The sequence below is a fragment of the Budorcas taxicolor genome, chromosome 19 (assembly GCF_023091745.1).
Source record: "Budorcas taxicolor isolate Tak-1 chromosome 19, Takin1.1, whole genome shotgun sequence".
NCBI classification, from domain to species: Eukaryota; Metazoa; Chordata; class Mammalia; order Artiodactyla; family Bovidae; genus Budorcas; species Budorcas taxicolor.
Genome location: NC_068928.1, coordinates 47,307,919 through 47,327,345, shown reverse-complemented (window position 1 = coordinate 47,327,345; position 19,427 = coordinate 47,307,919). Strand labels below are relative to the sequence as shown.

The following is a 19,427-nucleotide window of genomic DNA, read 5'->3' as shown; positions in this document are numbered from 1 at the left end:
GACCTCACTTAATTCTCAACAGTTCTAGGAATTATTATTCCTTTTATGTAGGTAAGAAAACTGTCTCAGAAACATTATATAATTTTCCTAAGGTCACACAGTTCCTGGAAAAGGTAGGACTTATTAAGCAGGTCATCTGACTCAAAAGTTCATGTTCTTTCCACTACAGAATGTTTCTTTAAAAAGTTTAACTCTTAGGGAAGATAGATAGCACAAAATCTGCCTGGCTTAATATCATCTTCAGAATCTGGAACTAATTTTCTAATGAGTTGGCAGGGAGTAGGCTGAGAAGTGTGCCCACAAGCACAGGTGTCTCTAACAAGGGTGAAGAACACGCCCCAGGAGTAACAATAAAACCCCAGAGCAAAGGTGGTCAGCCTCTCTGATGAGTCACAGAAGTCACACGTGGCCTATCTTCTTTCTGAGCCAGAATAAGCTCTGCATTTGGCAGCTATGTTGCTGGTGTCTTCTTTGTTTCTAGGAAATCAAGACTACACCTGCTTTTGATAACATCAACTTATTACAGGAATAATTCTTTTCTTTGAAAGAATTATGTGTGTGTGGAGGAGTAGAAAGCACACCTCATTAGGATGCTAGAGATCTAGGTCCTACTCAAGAGTACGGGAAATAGTCTCATAATGGAGTGTGGTTTGTAGAACTGAGAAAGATTCTTAAGTCACAGTCAAGCGCATCGGGAAAGAATGCTGGGGTAAGTCAGTGACCTCTGCCGTGGGTGTGGGGGTTAGGGGAGGAGTGGTACATATGATACACTTGTCATTCCTCTTCTAAGCCCTCTTCCTTTCTCCCCCATTACCTTTATGCTTTTTTGCAAGTGATTCAGCATTTTAAGGCCTTTATAGTAAACTGGGGATAATAACACTTAATTTATCTAAAGGTAGAGTGGCTAGATGAGCTGATCTCTTCGAGTCTTATCCAGATACAAGGTTTAAGAGTCCATGCTGCAGCATAAATCTTAGGACCAGCTTGGGCTCTAATGAGGTCAGTTGCTGGTGACTTTACCAATGGCCTGGCTTTTAAACGGGCAATCACAATTTTAAAAGAATTCTGCTCTGAGTCAAAGAGGTGAACAGTGTATCAAATCTTTCTGAAAAGCACTGAGGAAGTTTGTTGAAAAGTCAGATTATAGCCTGTGATCCCTATAAGGGATTTCTCTGAAAGGGGAATCAGAGAAAATTATTTTGAAAAATAGAGGAATGCAGGGAGCATTCTAAACATCTATGCAGATTTTGAGTCTTAGGGAAGTAAAACTGTGACAAAACAAGTTAACGTTATCATAGACTTATGTTAAGAAGAAACAGAGGTGATGTTGCCTTTATGTGAAATGTTCTGTGAAGACCACTTCTCACTGCTTCCAATACCCATGTTCCATGCAGTAAATACAAAACAGGCTCACAACTGCTATTACCGATCTATGGCTTACCTGGGATCACAGAGAAATTTGGTTTTCTCGCCTTCTTCTCTCCAGATAAGCCACTCTCGAAAAGACGGGTGTACAAACATACGTGTCATGTCTCTGCGCTTGATTAGGAACATTGAGAGGTTCTCCATCCTCTGCTGGAAGTCCTCCCATTCCAGCGTGCCTTCAATGCTGCCGGCGTTGATGGCTTGGAAGATGTGCTCATCAGTCAGTGGGTGGAGAGACGCCACTGCCACGTTCAGGAGAGGCATCACCCGGTCAAAGGAAGACTGGGTTGGGAACTTCATATTGCACTGCAGTAAATAAACCTCAGAGAGCGAAACAGGAACTACTTTGTAGCTAGAGCTCTTTAACACTAGGTAGCCTTTCTCTATGAGGTCAAATGTGAGTTTCAGGTACAGATAGGACCCTTGGCTGAGGGTCTTGAGATGAGAACTGAGTTTGCCAAATGTAGTATTGTCCATTTTGCCATTAAGAGAAATGTTATTCTGGATCTCTGAGCTGCTATGTATCCGGTGCAGGATGTAGGCCTGCAGGTCCTGGTCTATGGCTTCATTCTCTTCTAGTCGATCCAAAAAAATCCTATGGAAAGGCAGCAGCTTGGTAATTTCCTAAAACAGATGGAGAGAGACAGACAGAGAGATAGAAAGAGCTTCAGTTTCCCCTAACTCTTGTGACAAACTGCAAGGTCCATGAATTTATTCTTAACTTCTGAGTGGCCAAAGAAAAGAGGGAAATATGACGATGTATTAGTGTCTAAGGATTAAAACATTATTAGTTGCCTAAAAGGGACACAACTTTCCCTAAAATTGAGACTTAAAATAACTTTTATGAGTCTTCATAAAGGGTACTTTAGCAGCAACTGAATGGTCAATATTCTAAATAACACTCCTAAAACAGAAAATAGAATGCCAAAAGACTCAAAGAATGTCATATGGAATTTGACTTTCTATCCCTCATTATTTTTTAAAATTATTTTAAAATTTATTTTTAATTGGAGGATAACTGCTTTACAATGTTGTGTTGGTTTCTGCCATACAACAATGTGAATCAGCCATAAGTATAAAATGACTTTATTTTAATTGGGGTCTTTCGGAGATGCCTCAGTCCAAAGGAAAAAATCTTTTAACAGTGGGAAGCCTGGCACCCTGGTGATCTGCTTGGAAATTATATTGGGGGGAAGGTGACAGGGCTTTGGGGTGACTCTCTTGCAGTGGAATCCATCTTTTCTTATCTGCTTATATACTCTGCTCCTGTAAGTATCCATTCCCTCTCCTGCAGCAATTTCTTTTTCTCTCCTGCTTCTCCTGGATCACACAGACATAAGACTCCATATTCCTCCCTCTAACTACTGTATCTTTGATCCCATGTTTAGCAAAACGTTAACAGAAAAGTTTTCTCTGCTTACTGTGTTGCATTCCTCCCTTCCCATTCTCTCCTCCGTTTGCTGCAATCGGGCTTCAATCTCATCACTTCACTGGAATGGTCCTTGTTAACATGATCAGTCATCTGCATCTTCCCAAATAATGGAGGTTCATTTCTCATCCTCCTCAACCTCTCAGCAGGCTCTGACACAGGGGATCACGTCTTGCTTCTCAAGTCCCTTCCTGCAGCTTGCTTCCAAAACACATTCCCCTCATTTTCCTCTCAGCACACTGGCCACTCCTACTCAGCCTCTTCTGCTGGGTCCGGTCTCATCTCTCAGTTCACCCAAGGCTCCCGTCTCCATTCTTCCTCTTATCTGGCTACCTTCACTCCCTAGAACAGCTGGATCCCATGGTTCTAAATATAGTCTATACATGAATGATGCCTGATTTTATATCCCCAGCTTGGTTATTTCTCTTGGGCTCTCTTCTTATATCTCTACTGACTCAACATTGCCACTTGGATGTTTCATGGACAAACTTACTGTGACCAAATCAGAACTACGAAAACTCCCCCCCACCACAAACCTTCCCATGTCGATAAACAGTATCACCACTGACCCTACCATCAAATAGTAGGAATTATCTAGATCTTTTCCTCAAACCAGCCTCTACTCAATTGCTCACCAAAACCCCGCAATTCATACTTGAACCTCCTCTCTTGCTTACATCCACATCCAGCCCATCATCTTCAAAATATACTCCAAATATGACCACTTTACAGGATCTCCACTGAGAAGGAACTATCTAGATCTTTTCCTCAAACCAGCATCTACCCAATTGCTCACCAAAACCCCACAATTCATCCTTGAACCTCTTCTCTTGCTTACGTCCACATCCAGCCCATCACCGTCTTCTCAAAACATAGTCCAAATATGACCGCTTCAAAGGATCTCTGCTGTTCCCACTCTAGTCTAAGCCATCACCTTTCACCTATACTTCTGCTTCCATTCTTGATCCCCTACATTATCTATATAGCCAGGAGCCAAAGAAATCTTTTAAAAAGGTAAATCAGATTTCATCATATTACAAGGCTCCTTGGAGAGGCCTTTCCTATCTGTTCTATGTAAATTAACTGTCATTCCCATGTATCTCTTCACTGTTATATCTGTCTTCATAGCACTGACACTCCCTAAATTTTAACATATGCTAATGTGTCTTATTATGTGTGTTCCTCACTAGAAAATAAGCTTTATGAGGGCAGAGATATTGTCCATCTTGCTCACTGTCCTATTCTCAGCTCTTAGAAATAAGCTTTTACACTTGATATACTTAACAAATGTTTGTGGAAATAATGAATGATCAATTATGAGGGTTCATTTTGAAAGATCTGTGAATTATTTCATTGTCAGAGCTAAATAAAAATAATTTTTAAAAGCTACCAGTTAATTTAGATACTTAAAATAATTGTAATATATAGTGGAACTATATGCAACCTTGTTCTGTATTTTCCAAGTCTCCTGTAAATGCATTATCATACTTTCATAATTTAAAAACTAAAAAAGAAAGAGAAAAAAAAGGTTATGAGTTGCTGGCCTTGATTTATGAAGACACCGACTTTTCGACTTTGTGAATATAATGCTTTTCCTGTTCTTTGGCACAGCTGAAAAGTTAGTCATCTGGTCTACCAAGTCATACTTAAAACATCTTTTGAGATTGCACATGGCATAATGTAAAAATACAAGCATAGATATTATCTCCTAAGTGTATATTTAGTAAAACTAGTCAGACTGTGTTCCTGGAAGTTTATTTTATTCACCCTTCATCTTTTAACAATCAAGCTACTGACCAATAATGGTGGATTACATAACTTTTAGTTACAAAGATGTATTTATGTTGATTCATTTTAATTTAACTCAAATTACTTTGAGATCTTAATAATGAACATCTGCAAGTTGATGGTCAGGATTAGAAGTACAGTTTCTGATCAAGGAAGGCAGATTGACCTTAATTGGTCAAGCTATAGGAAAAATACTAAGTGCCTGAGAGAGGGAAAAAGAAGGGCATTGAGGCTATTTTCTGTATGTTAACTACTGATATAAGGGTGTTGCATCCAAATAGTGGGATGGATGTATAACATGTGAGATTGTATTTTTAATTTCTATTATATTTAAAAAATTTATTTATTTGGCTGTGCTAGGTCTTAGTTCCATCACTCGGGATCTCCGGCCTCTGCTGCAGCACATGAGCTCTTTAGTTATGGCAGGTGAACTCTTAGTTGCAGCATATGAGAACTAGTTCCCAGACTAGGGGACTGAACCTGGGCCCCCATGAACTGGGAAGGTGGAGTCTTAGCCACTGGACCACCAGGGAAGTCCCAATGCGAGATTTTAATGTTCATCAAAAGAAGCTATGGTTTGGGGAAAAAAGGTTGAGAAACCCTGTTTCAAACCAAATGTGAATATGTAAAGAACGGAAAATATCAACTCAGGTATACTGTGAATAGTAGAGAAGGTGGAGTCATTTCATTTATCCTTTAGCCCATGTGTCTACAGATTCAGTTCCAACATTCCTAGTCATTCTTCCAGGCCATAAAGTGAGTGATCAGTGAGTAAACAGAGAAGGTAATTTAAAAAAATTATCTCCCAGGGGTAGTAAATTTAATATAAAGCCTGAATAGTGCCAATATTTCTTAGAAAAAGGTATATACAGAAGAAAGTCCATCTTCACGCTATGAAAAGTTGAGAAACAGAAGGAAGAACTAGAAAATCTGACTCTACACTGTACACTGAACTGGATTTTTCCTGGAATTAAATGATAGAAAATATAAAACAAAAGTCAAACAGTAAACGTGTTAGAGGCTCTATTTGCTTTGCTATCCTCAGGACAAAGCCTAGAAAAATGGACTTTCTTTCATGCTATTTTGAGGGACACTTAATTAAAACTTACCCAGAGCAATGGGAATGGGAATTTGAGCTAAGACAGTCAAATATTGAGAATGGTCTCTCTAGACTGTTACCACTGACTCTCAAAATATTCTCTTCAGGAATTACTCTTGCTAATGCTCTATAACATGGCAGAGATTTAGAATAGCTCACTACTAAGGGTACAAGGACCTAAACTTTTCAGTTTAAGCACTCTCCAAGGGAAATAATTTATGGGTCCAAAAGGAAACAAACACATACCTGTAAACTGGTCCTAACTGTTACAATTAGCTTGAGCCAGGAAGGAAATTTTCCAATCATTTTACTCAGAAATGATACAATTGTATCCCCATAATCCGGTTTGTGAAATTCTGCTTCATTTAATCCATCAATTAAGATGATGAAATCTTCATCTGGAATTTTTCTCTCTGAGACAGAAAGAAACAAATTACTAAATAATTACCAAGGAGATAAGTGAGCTCTTTTTGGGTCTTTGATCACGTATCTATTTGGGAGGAAAAATTTAAAAAGGTCTCCAGTGTTTAGTGAATGCTCAGCACACATAATTTATTATAAAGACATGGAATAATTCATTTAGTGAGTTCATTTTGTTTTTCACCAGGTACAAACACGTTTGTCACATAAATAATCTATAAAGCACATGTATCATCAGCAACATTTCTCCCATATTATCAGCTGTAAGACAGTCTGAGCGTTGCATGTGTGAGAATCTGCACATGTGAATTCATTTTTCTCACACACTTGAAAAAGCTGGGAAATAATGTTTTTTCCACCCCTTCTGACAGTCTTAAAGAGAACAATATCACATGTTCCTCTGGGAACTGCCAAAAATAAACAGATAAATAAAAAGTTTAACCTGAAGTCTAAAGCAGTATATAGGACTGTATGTGAATATGCAGTGGGATGGAAAAGATGAAGGGACAGAGAAAAGGAATCCCAGCCAATAGACAGACCTACAGTAGGCAGGTTGGATTCTGAGATCTTACAGAACTAGCAGCTTCCTAGACTATATATGAAGCAGCTTCAATGAGACCAGACCCTCACGTGATTTTCCCAGGGGAGGAGTCAGGCAGGAAAGACAAATACCTGCCACTTTTGTTTCCTTTTCCCTCCTGGATTCTATATTATCCTAATTGACAAAATCAGTTTATCTTTAGGGCTGGACTGTAGAAGAAGACTTGTGTAAGATTTCAGGCTTCTACTCCCATGAAATGCTTACTGATTCTCACACAATATTGAACAATAAGAGATTTAAAAATCTCCAGGCTGATTGAACACTGTAGTATAAATGAACTGCAAAGAACAAGTAAAAGTTCCTAGTTAGCAGGACGTTTACAGGTTCTAAGGCAGAAGGCTTCCTGAGAAATCTGTATGCAGGTCAAGAAGCAACAGTTAGAACTGGATATGGAACAACAGACTGGTTCCAAATTGGGAAAGGAGTACATCAAGGCTGTATACTGTCACCCTGTTTATTTAACTTATATACAGAGTACATCACACAAAACAGATGAAGCACAAGCTGGAATCAAGACTGCTGGGAGAAATATCAATAACCTCAGATAGGCAGACGACACCACCCTTATAGCAGAAAGTGAAGAACTAAAGAGCCTCTTGATGAAAGTGAAAGAGGAGAGCGAAAAAGCTGGCTTAAAACTAAACATTCAGAAAATGAAAATCATGGCATCCGGTCCCAACACTTCATGGCAAACAGATGGGGAAACAATGGAAACAGTGAGAGACTTTATTTTTTTGGGCTCCAGAATCACTGCAGATGGTGACTACAGCCATGAAATTAAAAAACGCTTGCTCCTTGGAAGAAAAGCTATGACCAACCTAGACAGCATATGAAAAAGCAGAGACACTACTTTGCTAACAAGGGTCCATCTAGTCAAAGCTATGGTTTTTCCAGTAGTCATGTATGGATGTGAGAGCTGAACTATAAAGAGAGCTTGGCACCAAACAATTGATGCTTTAGAACTGTGGTGTTGGAAAAGACCCCTTGGACTGCCAGAAGATCCAACCAGTCCATCCTAAAGGAAATCAGTCCTGAATATTCATCGGAAGGACTGTTGCTGAAGCTGAAACTCCAATACTTTGGCCACCTGATGCAAAGAGCTGACTCACTGGAAAACACCCTGATGCTGGGAAAGCTTGAAGGTGGGAGAAAGGGATGACAGAGGATGCAATGGTTGGATGGCATCACCGACTTGATGGACATGAGTTTGAGTAAGCTCAGGGAGTTGGTGATGGACAGGGAAGGCTGGCGTGCTGCAGTCCATGGGGTTGCAAAGAGTCAGACATGACTGAGTGACTGAACTGAACTTACAGGTTCTGAAAAAGAGGAAAGCATGGGGGAAGAAAGAGAGAAGTCACTGGGATGCCTGAAGCAGGAAACATGTGAGGAAGAAAAAGAAGGTGAAGCTGGGGACAGAAGGAAGTCTGTGGACTTTGGTACCATGTTGGTTCCGCTAGCCTTTGAAAGAGTCAAAACCAATCAAAACTCTATATATTTTTGTTTCAAATTGTATGCAGATTTTTTGCATGATTAATACAACTTTATTTTCCCCTCTAAAGTACTAGCTTTACATAAAGAAATTTAATTTCAATAGCTTAAGTACTATAAATCAGTTCTCAAATTATGAAGAGTTCAAGTATTACTTTCGTCTGGTGACTTTAGGAAGAGAAATGATGGATTTCAGCTCTATTAACAATGATTATTAATGAAATGTCATTCTAGATGATGTAGAGCTAAGAAAATACATTGTTCCTTTAGGGAGTAAAAAGAATTTATAAAGGAAGAGAGAGGAGCTGCTTGGAACGAATTGGAATTTACCCACCAAATGGGGTTTCCTTAAGTTCTTGATTTTGAGGACTGTGGCTCCTTTAAGCAAAATCATGTCTTTATTGCATTCTGCTCAGCAGATACATTACAGCTGTCCTCGGTGAGTGAGCACCATCACCAGCCCCACTCCGCGGTGTGCTGGAGCCATCCTGTGTGGTTCAGGAGAATCCACGGAAATATTTTCAGGAGTTGGTTGTTAAGCAACTGGTAGCTTCAAATGGGTCCAAGTGGGACTATTTATTTATACAATTTGTTGTTGTTTAGTTGCTAACTCCTAGCGACTGACTCTAACTCTTAACTGCAAATGTTACAAGCCCTCCTTCCTACAGCTGGTTGTTAAAATTTACAAGCATACCACTGTCTCCACCACTTCAGTCAGACCTCCTTTAACTTCACCCAGGCTCCGTCGTGGGAAAGCCATGATCATCAACTGGAGAAAAAGGCTGATGATAATGCACACATCTGTTGAAATTTTCTTTGGGAAAACATTTCAAGGATCAAGATCAAGAACATGCTCTAAATTATCATCTGAACATTTTAATGAATGAAATAACTCAAACACTAATAAAATTAAATTTTCATTTCCATAAATCCCCAGTAGACTATAATATTCATCCAAGGAGTAAGCAATATATCATTTCTTTTTTAAAAAATGTGACTCACTTAAACCTAAAAAATTTCATTTTCTTTTGCTAAATGATCAATTATAAATTTAAGCGAGACCTTAGTAATCTTTTGACTTTGCCTTTCAAATGCAACCAGCCTTACAAGAATGCTTGCCCATTTCAAACTTTGTATATTTAAATACATACTCTGACTCAGTAGCTTTTAAAAGATTTTATCAATGAAAATTTTAGAAACATTGAGGATCAATGAAGGATCTGCTTCATAATTTGCCATGTAAGAACATGAACAGTACAACTACTACCATTATTTCATGGAATAAAAAATATTTTAACATTAGAAGAAGAGAGATATTATCTAACTTTTACATATATATCTATGCAAAACCACATCTGTGTTTTACATCCACACAAATTCTAGGCTGTTTCTATTTTCTTATTCTGTCATGGACTAATGAAAACTTTAAACGGACTGATGCTTAGGAGCCACTGTTCTGGCTGACAAGTCCCTGGGAAGGTCTCTGAAGCCTGTTAACCCTTGTTTTAAATTCCCTGTACATATGTACTCACCAGGGATGCCCCACTGACCTCACTTACATATATGTTTAATAAATACTTGGAACTGTCTTCCTTAGTAGTCCTAAGATTCTCTCTAGATACCTGAGAGAAACAAGAATTAAAGAGACTGCAAGAGAAGAGGGGACAGCTAGAACCAAAGGCAAAACTGGATCTTAGTGCATGAGATTCTATTGTATTAATATTACTGGTATATTATATAGGGATTCTCAAAAATGAAAAGGCGGCTCACGTAAGACAACATTTTCTGTTCAAATAAGCTGCACTTTACGTGCACTTCCTTTTAGTTGTGATAACAAACAAGTATCACCTTTCATTTCACCTTGATGGCCAAAGCAAAAGTTCATCAAGAAACTCTGAAACATTTCCATTTGTTTTATATGTATCTGTGTTTGTGTTTTAGTCACCACACTTGTAGAACCTTAAAGAAATGTGAAAAATGTTGACTCTCTTTTTTAAAAGAATAATTTATAAGTTGAAATGTAGCTCCTGAATTTAAATAGAAACTGTTTCTAATGAACCTTCCTGGGAAGAAAACTCCAGTTACCTTAAAAAATTCCCTATTTTAAAAACTATTGTGATAAAAATTTATATATAATTAATACATTGTGAAGATCTAAACTATACACATTTGATGAGTTTTGACAAACACATATACCCTTGTAACTAACATCCTGAGCAAAGATAGAACATCTCCATTACCCCAGAGGTCCAGTGCTCAATAGGCACCACTGATTCACATCACCATTGATTATACTTGCTTCTTATGATTAACATAAAGTTTTTGAGATTTATTTATCAATACATTGTTGAGTTTGATATCACTTTCTTTCACTTTCACACTGTTGAGTTTACTATTAATTTGTTCCTTTTATTACTAAGAAGCATATTAAGAATTCATTTAGTATGCATCAAATGAATATACAATTTGTTTATGTATGCTTTTGTTGAAGGATCTTTGGGGTGTTTTCAGTTCTTAACCACTATGAATAATCTTTGATATAAACATTCTTGCATGAGTCTTTTTGTAGATATATGTTTTCATTTCTTTTTGGGTAAATACGTTTACCTGAAATGTATTTTGCTTGAAGTTGTTTGGTCATAAGAATTAGAATTGCTTGGTCATAACGCAGATTCATATTTAACTTTATAAGGAATGGTCAACTAGTTTTCCAAAGTAGTTGTACCACTTTAAACTCCCACCAGTGATATGTAAGGGTTCTACCTGTGTACCTCAACAACATTTGATGCTCAGCTTTTAAAATTTTACCACTGTGGTGGATGTAAAGTGGCATCTCATTGTGATTTAAATTTGTATTTGCCTGATGACTAATGATAGCAAACACATTTTTATGTGCTGGTAGGCTATTTATATATCTTCTTTTGTGAAGCACCTAAATCTTTTGTCCATTTCAGAACTGATTTATCCTTTCTTCAATAACTTACTGAAATTCTTTAAATGCCATGAATATAAGCACTATGTCGCATACACACGAGTGTGCACACACAGAGAGTGAATTATTTTCTCTCCCTTTGTGATTTTCTTTTCCTTTTTCTTAGTACTATCTTATGTTGAGCAGACATTTAAAATTTTGATGAAGTCCAATTTATTAATTTTTTCTTACATGATTAATGATTTTTAGGACCTAAGAAATCTTTACCTACCCCAAGGTTGTGAGGATATTCTAAGTTTTTTTCTATTAGCTTTAGAGATTTCGCTTTTATATTCTGGATAAAATCTCAAGTTAATTTTTGTATATGATGCAAGATAAGGATTGAGATTAATTTTTTCCCATACTGGTATCCAGTTGTTGTAGCATCATTTGATGACAAAAAAATTCTTTTTTCCAAATTATCTTGGCATCTTTGAAGGTGGTCAACTGACTCCATATTATGGGCTTATCTTTAGATTCTCCATTGTGTTCCATTGATCTATTTATCTCTCCTTGTGGGAATACCACTCTGTCAGTGGAGTGCTAGAGCTGGCTCAAGTTGGCTCATGAGAGCTGATTGTTAAGTTTTTTTATGGTCAAATCATGCCCCTGTCCCTGGGCTGATTGTTAAACATTTACTAACATATTACTACCTGTCATGATTTCTATAGCTTTAAATTAAGTCTTGAAACCAGATACTGTTGGCCTATAACTGTTGGTCTTCCAATCCTTTTTTTTTTAAGATTGTTTTGGCTATTCATGGTTCTTTGAATTTCTGAAAGTTGTAAAAAAAAAAAAAATCCTGCTGGGATTTTGATTGGGATTATGTTGAATCTATAGACCACTTTGGGGAAAAACTTCAATCTACAAACATGGCATACCTCTTCCATTTACTAACTTCTTTAATTTTGCTTTGCATGTTTTATAGTTCTCACAGTGGAACTCTTGACACATCTTTTGTTAAATTTATTCTTAAGCATTTTGGTTTTATAGAAAATAGTATCTGCTCCAGTTATCTACTGTTCCATCAAAAAGCTGTTACTCAAACGGCTGGGAAATGGAATCATCTGCAACAAAAACCCACACGTCTGGTATCCGGGCCAGAATGACTTGACTGACTAGAACAGTCAACTGGAAAACTTACATAAACATAGCTGCTACATGTGGTCTGTACTTCTTGATAAACTCAAAGCAGTCAGTCTTTTCACATGGCAATTGTCGTTGTTTGGTTGCTGAGTTGTGTCTGACTCTTTTGCGACCTCACTGGCTAGCCAATATCCTCTGTCCATGGGATTTCCCAGGCAAGAATATTAGAGTGGGTTGTCATCTCCTTCTCCAGGGGATCTTTCTGACCCAGGAACTGAACCTGTATTGTCTGCATTAGCAAGCGGATTCTTTATCACTGAGCCACCAGTGACATGGCAATGTGTCTCCCAAAAACAAGTGTTTCAGTAAACAAGATGGGAACAGGATAGCCATTTATAACCTAGCCTCAACTATACACAGCATCATTTCGTCATATTTTCTTGGTTGAAGCAGTCACAAGCTTGCTAAGATTCAAGGGAAGGCGACTCACACTCCAACTCTGGATGGGAGGAATGTCAAAGAATTTGCAGCCATGTTTTAAAACTCCCACACTACTTTTTAAATTTTTCAGCTGTTTTCTGCTAGTATATAAACATAATTCAGTTCAGTTCAGTCGCTCAGTTGTGTCCGACTTTTTGTGACCCCATAGACTGCAGCATGGCAGGCTGCAACTCCATCACCAACTCCTGGAGCTTGCTCAAACCCATGTCTATCAGGTTGGTGATGCCATCACAATAGATCTCACATACTGACCATGTCAAAGGTAGCTCTACATTCACTAATTCTAGTAGGCTTTTCTTTTCTTTCGTAGATTCCGAATAGTGTTCCAGTAAACAAGCACATCAGCAAATAAAGCAAGTTTTACTTCTTCCTTTCCAATCTTAATCCTGTTTGCTTGTTTGTTTTCTTAACTGCACTACCTTGGACCACTGAAGAATGTCAAAAGTTAAGTCATCAGCTCCTGATAAAAGGGGAAATGTATTTAATATTTCATTGTATATGTTTTGGAGTTGTCCTTTATGAGACTAAGTTTTCTTCTATTCCTAGTTTGCAGACCATTTTTACTATTAATTGTAATTATTTTTTTCTGCATTTATTGAGATTATAAATATATGTTTACATAAAGACATAGATTTTCTCATTTATTCTGCTAGTATGATGAGTCACACTAATTAACTTTCAAATGTTAAACATTGTATTCCTGATCAAGTAGAACTAATTAATTTGCTATTTTGTTTTTCCCAGGATTTTGCTATTATGGTCATGAGGAATTCTTGCCTGTAATTTTCTTTTCTTGTATGGTCTTTACCAAATGTTGCTTTCAGCAGTATGCTTGTCTAATAAAACGAACTGAGAAATGTTCTCTTCTCCTTTATTTTCTGAAAACATTTATGCAAGATTTATACTATTTCTTCTTTAAATGCTGCATACAACTCATTAATAAAACCATTTGAGCCTGGAGTTTTCTTTTTAGAGGTTTATTTTCATTTGAACTTAACTAGGTAAGAGCTACAAATTAAACAGATAAGAGTTATTCAGATTTTTTTCTTTCCTTTTGAGTCACTTTTGTGTAAGTTGTGTTTTTTATAGAATTTGCCCAATTTAAGTTGTTGAATTTATTGCTATAAATTTTAATTTTTAAAAATATTAAAAAATTTTTTTCTATTCCACAGGTTGCAGCTCTTGCTTTTTTATTAATTCTTTCTGCTTACTCTGGGTTTATTTTCCTCATTTTTTTCTAGTTTACTAACTCATAAACTTAATCATTGATTTTTTACTACTCAGTTTGAAGTTTTTATAATTTCCTTTGTGGTTTCTTCCTTGTCTCATGGGTTGTTTAGAACTGCACTGCTAAATTCCTAAATATCTGGGGATTTTCTGTGTATTGATTTCTAATTAAATTCCATTATCTCAGAGAACATTTTCTGTAAGATTTTAGTTTTTTGAATTCAGACTTATTTTATGGCCCAGATACAATCCTTGTGCCCTTGAAAAGAATGTGTATTATGCAGTTATTGACAGTGTTCTATAAATGCCAACTGGGTCAAATTGGTTGACAGTGTTGTTAAAATCTTCTATATACTTACTAATTTTCTGTCTATTTGTTCTAACAGTTATTGAGACAGAGAAGTTAAAATCTCCAACTATAATTATTTGTCTATTTAGCTCTTTAAGTTTAGTTTTTGATTCATGTATTTTGAAACTTCACTATTAGGTTCATGCACACTTAGGATTATTTTATCTTTTGATGAACTGGTCCTTTTATGTTTATGAAATGCCCCTCTGGTCATACTCCTTGTCTTGAAGTCCACTCCTCCTCACATGAATATACTCACTCCAGCTTTCTTATGCTCCACGTTTATAGGGTACATATTTTTCTACTCTTTCACTTTGAATCTGTGTCTTTAAATAAACTTTTCTGCACATGGCATATTACTGGGTCTTGCTTTTATAATTCACTGTGATGGTTTCTGCCTTTTAACAGAATTATTTGGTTCATTTAAATTTAATGTAATTACTGATACAGTTGATATGTCTTTCATTTTGCTTGTTCCATACTTTAAAAAAAAAAATATATATTCTGTTTTTTTCTTTCCAGTCTTCTTTGGGATTAATCAAATAATTTTCAGTATTTCATTTATTTTACAAATTGTGTTTCCAGCTGTTGCTCATGATGGTGATTTTGTTTTCAGGGTAAGAACATGGTAATTTGATAGAATAATTAAATTCACTCAGAGAACATTTATCCATGGGGATATCTAAAGCTGGTTTTGGAGACCTAAATGAGCAACAAATATATTTAGTAGCAAAATTATAAAACACATGAATTACGGTTGAAAATCTAGAGCTGAGCCTGCAAGTATTTGAATCTTTCCCTTAAATTAGCATTCAGATGTAGATCCTGTATCACTGACCTTCCCTCAAGGTACCCCTATATGGAAGCAATTTCTATCTTCACTTATTTGTTCAAAATTTATGTCCTGAAATGCCTGCTACGTTCATGGTTGAGGTAATCACCATGAAGGATAAAAGCTGAATAAGTTCTTAGCCTCAACAGCATATAATTCAGACAAAGGAATAAGTAGAGATACAACTAATTCCTATAAAGCACAAAGTATATCTGACATATAATAAAAGTTCAATAAATGTTAGTAACAAAAACTGAAGTTCTATTAAACATGCAGTAATATATAAAATACCATAAGTAAGATATTAAAAAAACCCTAGTGAAGAGGAACTAAAAAGCCTCTTGCTGAAAGTGAAAGTGGAGAGTGAAAAAGTTGGCTTAAAGCTCAACATTCAGAAAACGAAGATCATGGCATCCGGTCCCATCACTTCATGGGAAATAGATGGGGAAACAGTGGAAGCAGTGTCAGACTTTATTTTTTGGGGCTCCAAAATCACTGCAGATGGTGACTGCAGCCATGAAATTAAAAGACGCTTACTCCTTGGAAGAAAAGTTATGATCAACCTAGATAGTATATTCAAAAGCAGAGACATTACTTTGCTGACTAAGGTCCATCTAGTCAAGGCTATGGTTTTTCCAGTGGTCATGTATGGATGTGAGAGTTGGACTGTGAAGAAGGCTGAGCGCCGAAGTATTGATGCTTTTCAACTGTGGTGTTGAAGAAGACTCTTGAAAGTCCCTTGGACTGCAAGGAGATCCAACCAGTCCATTCTGAAGGATATCAGCCCTGGGATTCCTTTGGAAGGAATGATGCTGAAGCTGAAACTCCAGTACTTTGGCTACTTCATGCGAAGAGTTGACTCACTGGAAAAGACTCTGATGCTGGGAGGGATTGGGGGCAAGAGGAGAAGGAGACGACAGAGGATGAGATGGCTGGATGGCATCACTGACTTGATGGGCGTGAGTCTGAGTGGACTCCAGGAGTTGGTGATGGACAGGGAGGCCTGGCGTGCTGCAATTCATGGGGTTGCAAAGAGTTGGACATGACTGAGCAACTGAACTGAACTGAATGTCAATTTGGAAGGACACTGTAACTTTCTGGAGGAAGTAGGTGGATCAGCAGGTATTTCATGAATAAGGTGGTATTTAAGGTGGTCCATGAAAGATGGGTAGGATTCTGAGATGTGAGGAGAAGGCATATCATGAAATGGAATCAATGAGCAGATGTATGGAGGCAGGAAAATGTAAGGAAGTATTTAAGGATTTGTGAATATTTTGGTTTATATGTAAACACAGGGTTCATAAGGGTAAAAGTGGATCATAAGGCTAGAAAGTAGGTTGGATCCAGGCCATTAAATACCTTAAATGACAGACTAAGGAGCTGGAAGTTAATTCAGTGAGGTAACAGGGAGTCACTGGAGGTTTCTGAACAGGGAAATTCAGTGACCAGAGCACTGTTTTATAAAGCTTTATCTGGAAGCAGTACATAAAGTCTAGAAGACTGTAGAGACTGGGGCAGATATTACCCGCCAGGAATGCCATGAATGGGTTAGAGATGCACCTAAACATGAATTCCTTCAGCCCTCCAGGCATCAGGAGCTCCATGCAGCTGTAGCCTCAGAGCCAGTGATGTCCAGCCATGAGGAGTCTTGATTTTTTATCCCTGTGTGCTATATACATTTGAATAATTTTCCAAATGTGTTATGATGTGAAAACAGCACTAGACCAGAAGTCCAAAGACCAGGAAGGGCAGCAACACATATGTGATGTCACAGGAAGCTGAGCAGCCTTTAGGGTGACAGTGGCAGGAATGATTTTGAGATGTGAGAAACATCAAGAAGGCACAATTAATGGGATTTAAAGGTTGACTTTGGCATAAGGAGGCCTGGCATGCTGCGATTCATGGGGTCGCAAAGAGTCGGACACGACTAAGCAACTGAACTGAACTGAACTGAAAGGTTGACTGAATGGACAAAAAACATGTTAAATATTTGTGGTGAAATCTCAATGTTAAAAATGTCTAGGGTGTGAAAAAGCTGATTGGTAGGTAGCAGAGCTATAGACAGAGGTTATCGGAGTCGAGAAGAAAAACTGATACATGGTGATGAGCATGGAAGTCGACATAATGAGACAGTGGTCAGGAGAATGCAAATTCTTATACAAGTACCTGAGAAATGTTCAAGGAAAGTATGTAACTCTCTCAGGGATTAACAGGATTGCTCAGGCATCTCATGCTTACTCAGGTCCTTTTCTTCGGCTCCCAGCATGGACAGAACATGCTGGGGAAGGGGCAGAGGTGAAGAATGAGGTGGTTACACTTAGGCCTTGGCCAACACCAGAGAGCTGACTCATTGGAAAAGACCCTGATTCTGGGAAAGATTGAGGGCAGGAGAAGGGGGTGACAGAGAATGAGATGGTTGGATGGAATCACCAAATCAATGGACATGAGTTTGAGCAAACTCCAGGAGATAGTGAGGGACAGGGAAGCCTGGCATGCTGCAATCTATGGGGCTGCGAAGAGTCGGACACAACTGAAAAACAATACCACCAGCGTTGCAGAGTTAAAACAAAGAAAAGGCATGGATGGACATGATCTGCTGCTGCTACTGCTGCTAAGTCGCTTCAGTCGTGTCCGACTCATAGACGGCAGCCCGGCAGGCTCCCCCGTCCCTGGGATTCTCCAGGCAAGAATACTGGAGTGGGTTGCCATTTCCTTCTCCGATGCATGAAAGTGAAAAGTGAAAGTGAAGTCGCTCAGTTGCGTCCGACTCTTAGCGACCCCATGGACTGCAGCCTACCAGGCTCCTCCGTCCATGGGATTTTCCAGGCAAGAGTACTGGAGTGGGGTGCCACTGCCTTCTCTGATGGACATGATCACTTCCCCCCAATTCTTAAAAATATCTTAATACCTTTTAGTGGATGATTAAGTAATTTTTTTTTGCATACATGTAGTTATGTAACCCTTTCATCTTACCTGACTGTGGAATAATTAAAAAAAAGCAATAGAAACTCCATGGCATGGAGAGGGAGCCATGGCTTTAGTGATCTATTTGAACTCCACAGAAAGGACTGGAAGCTCAATTATCTTTAGTTCAAGAAGAACGCATTATATTTGGAAATGAGAATGAGAATTTTTACGCAGCAAGAAGGAAGTACCAATTCCTGGAGGAATTTCTTATTTTTTTTCTCCCCGAGTAAAACTTTTTATTTGTTAACTATACCGTGTAGGAACATTTAAGTTTTGGCAGTATGATAAAACTAATCATTTCTATAACATGCCCCCAGGTGAACTTGGGCTGCAGAGCCTCCACCTTCCACCTGCTCTGCACCTCATCTGTACCTTTGTGGAGATTTTCCAGGGGCTCCAGCACTCCCCTCCGGAAGGAGGCCATGGGGTCTTGAACACAGGACCGAAGACTCAGCATGCTCTGGAGGTGAGGCTCCCGGAGAAGCTGCTCCCGATAGGCTGCCAGCTGAGGGGAGCGGCAGAGCAGGGCAGCAACGTTGTGGACGAACTCAGGCACCAGGCAGGTGTAGGCGTTATCTGCTTGGCAATAGTGATAGGCAACCACCTAAGAAAGAATGATGAGCATGCAGACAGGTTGGTCAGCAGCAAGAGCAGCAGTCATGGTTGTGCATGTGTGTTTAGCCACTAAGCTGGTCATGGTTACTGTATGGCTATTCTCTAACGCTATCTTCTGTCACCCCACTCAACTTCTTCAAATGAAAAAAAAGCTGTTAACTTGGAAACTGCCCTGATTTATCTAAGGTAACAAATTTGACCCAATATTTCTCTTGTATGTGCACGGTACCATAATTCATAATTAAAACATAAATACAAACTGAGCTTTTCCTCTAGATTAAAATAGGAAGCAGGCCTGAGAATAAAGATTAATCTCTCTAATATTTATTCAGCATGAAGTAGTACACGAAACAATCTGATACTGTAACAAAGCATCAGGAACAAAATAACCACAGAAATACCATATGTTAGGCTCAACAAACATATGCTTATAAGGCATATTTAAAAAATTATAATTGTGTTGTAATCAGTATTATAGAAAATAAAATAACACAGACTTAAGAATTATCATTAAATAGTTTTCTGAGCACCCAGAGACAGAGAGGATCAGAATTAGATAATAGGAAGAAGGAGTGAGATTTTTGTCAGATGCATGTGTTAAATTGAAAGAACTCAGAAAAATCCATGCA

General features: G+C 38.1%; 1 protein-coding gene across 1 annotated transcript in view; it reads right to left on the bottom strand.

Moving 5' to 3' along the window:
• The window catches only part of TANC2 (tetratricopeptide repeat, ankyrin repeat and coiled-coil containing 2), a 326,281-nt gene that overhangs the window by 52,226 nt on the left and 254,628 nt on the right, over positions 1–19,427 (bottom strand). Inside the window, exons 11-13 of the mRNA XM_052658122.1 lie at positions 18,556–18,787; positions 5,988–6,154; positions 1,442–2,049 (exon numbers count right to left, since the gene is read on the bottom strand). Of these exons, the coding sequence (XP_052514082.1) occupies positions 1,442–2,049; positions 5,988–6,154; positions 18,556–18,787 (1,007 nt within the window). The remainder of the gene's footprint in view (positions 1–1,441; positions 2,050–5,987; positions 6,155–18,555; positions 18,788–19,427) is intronic.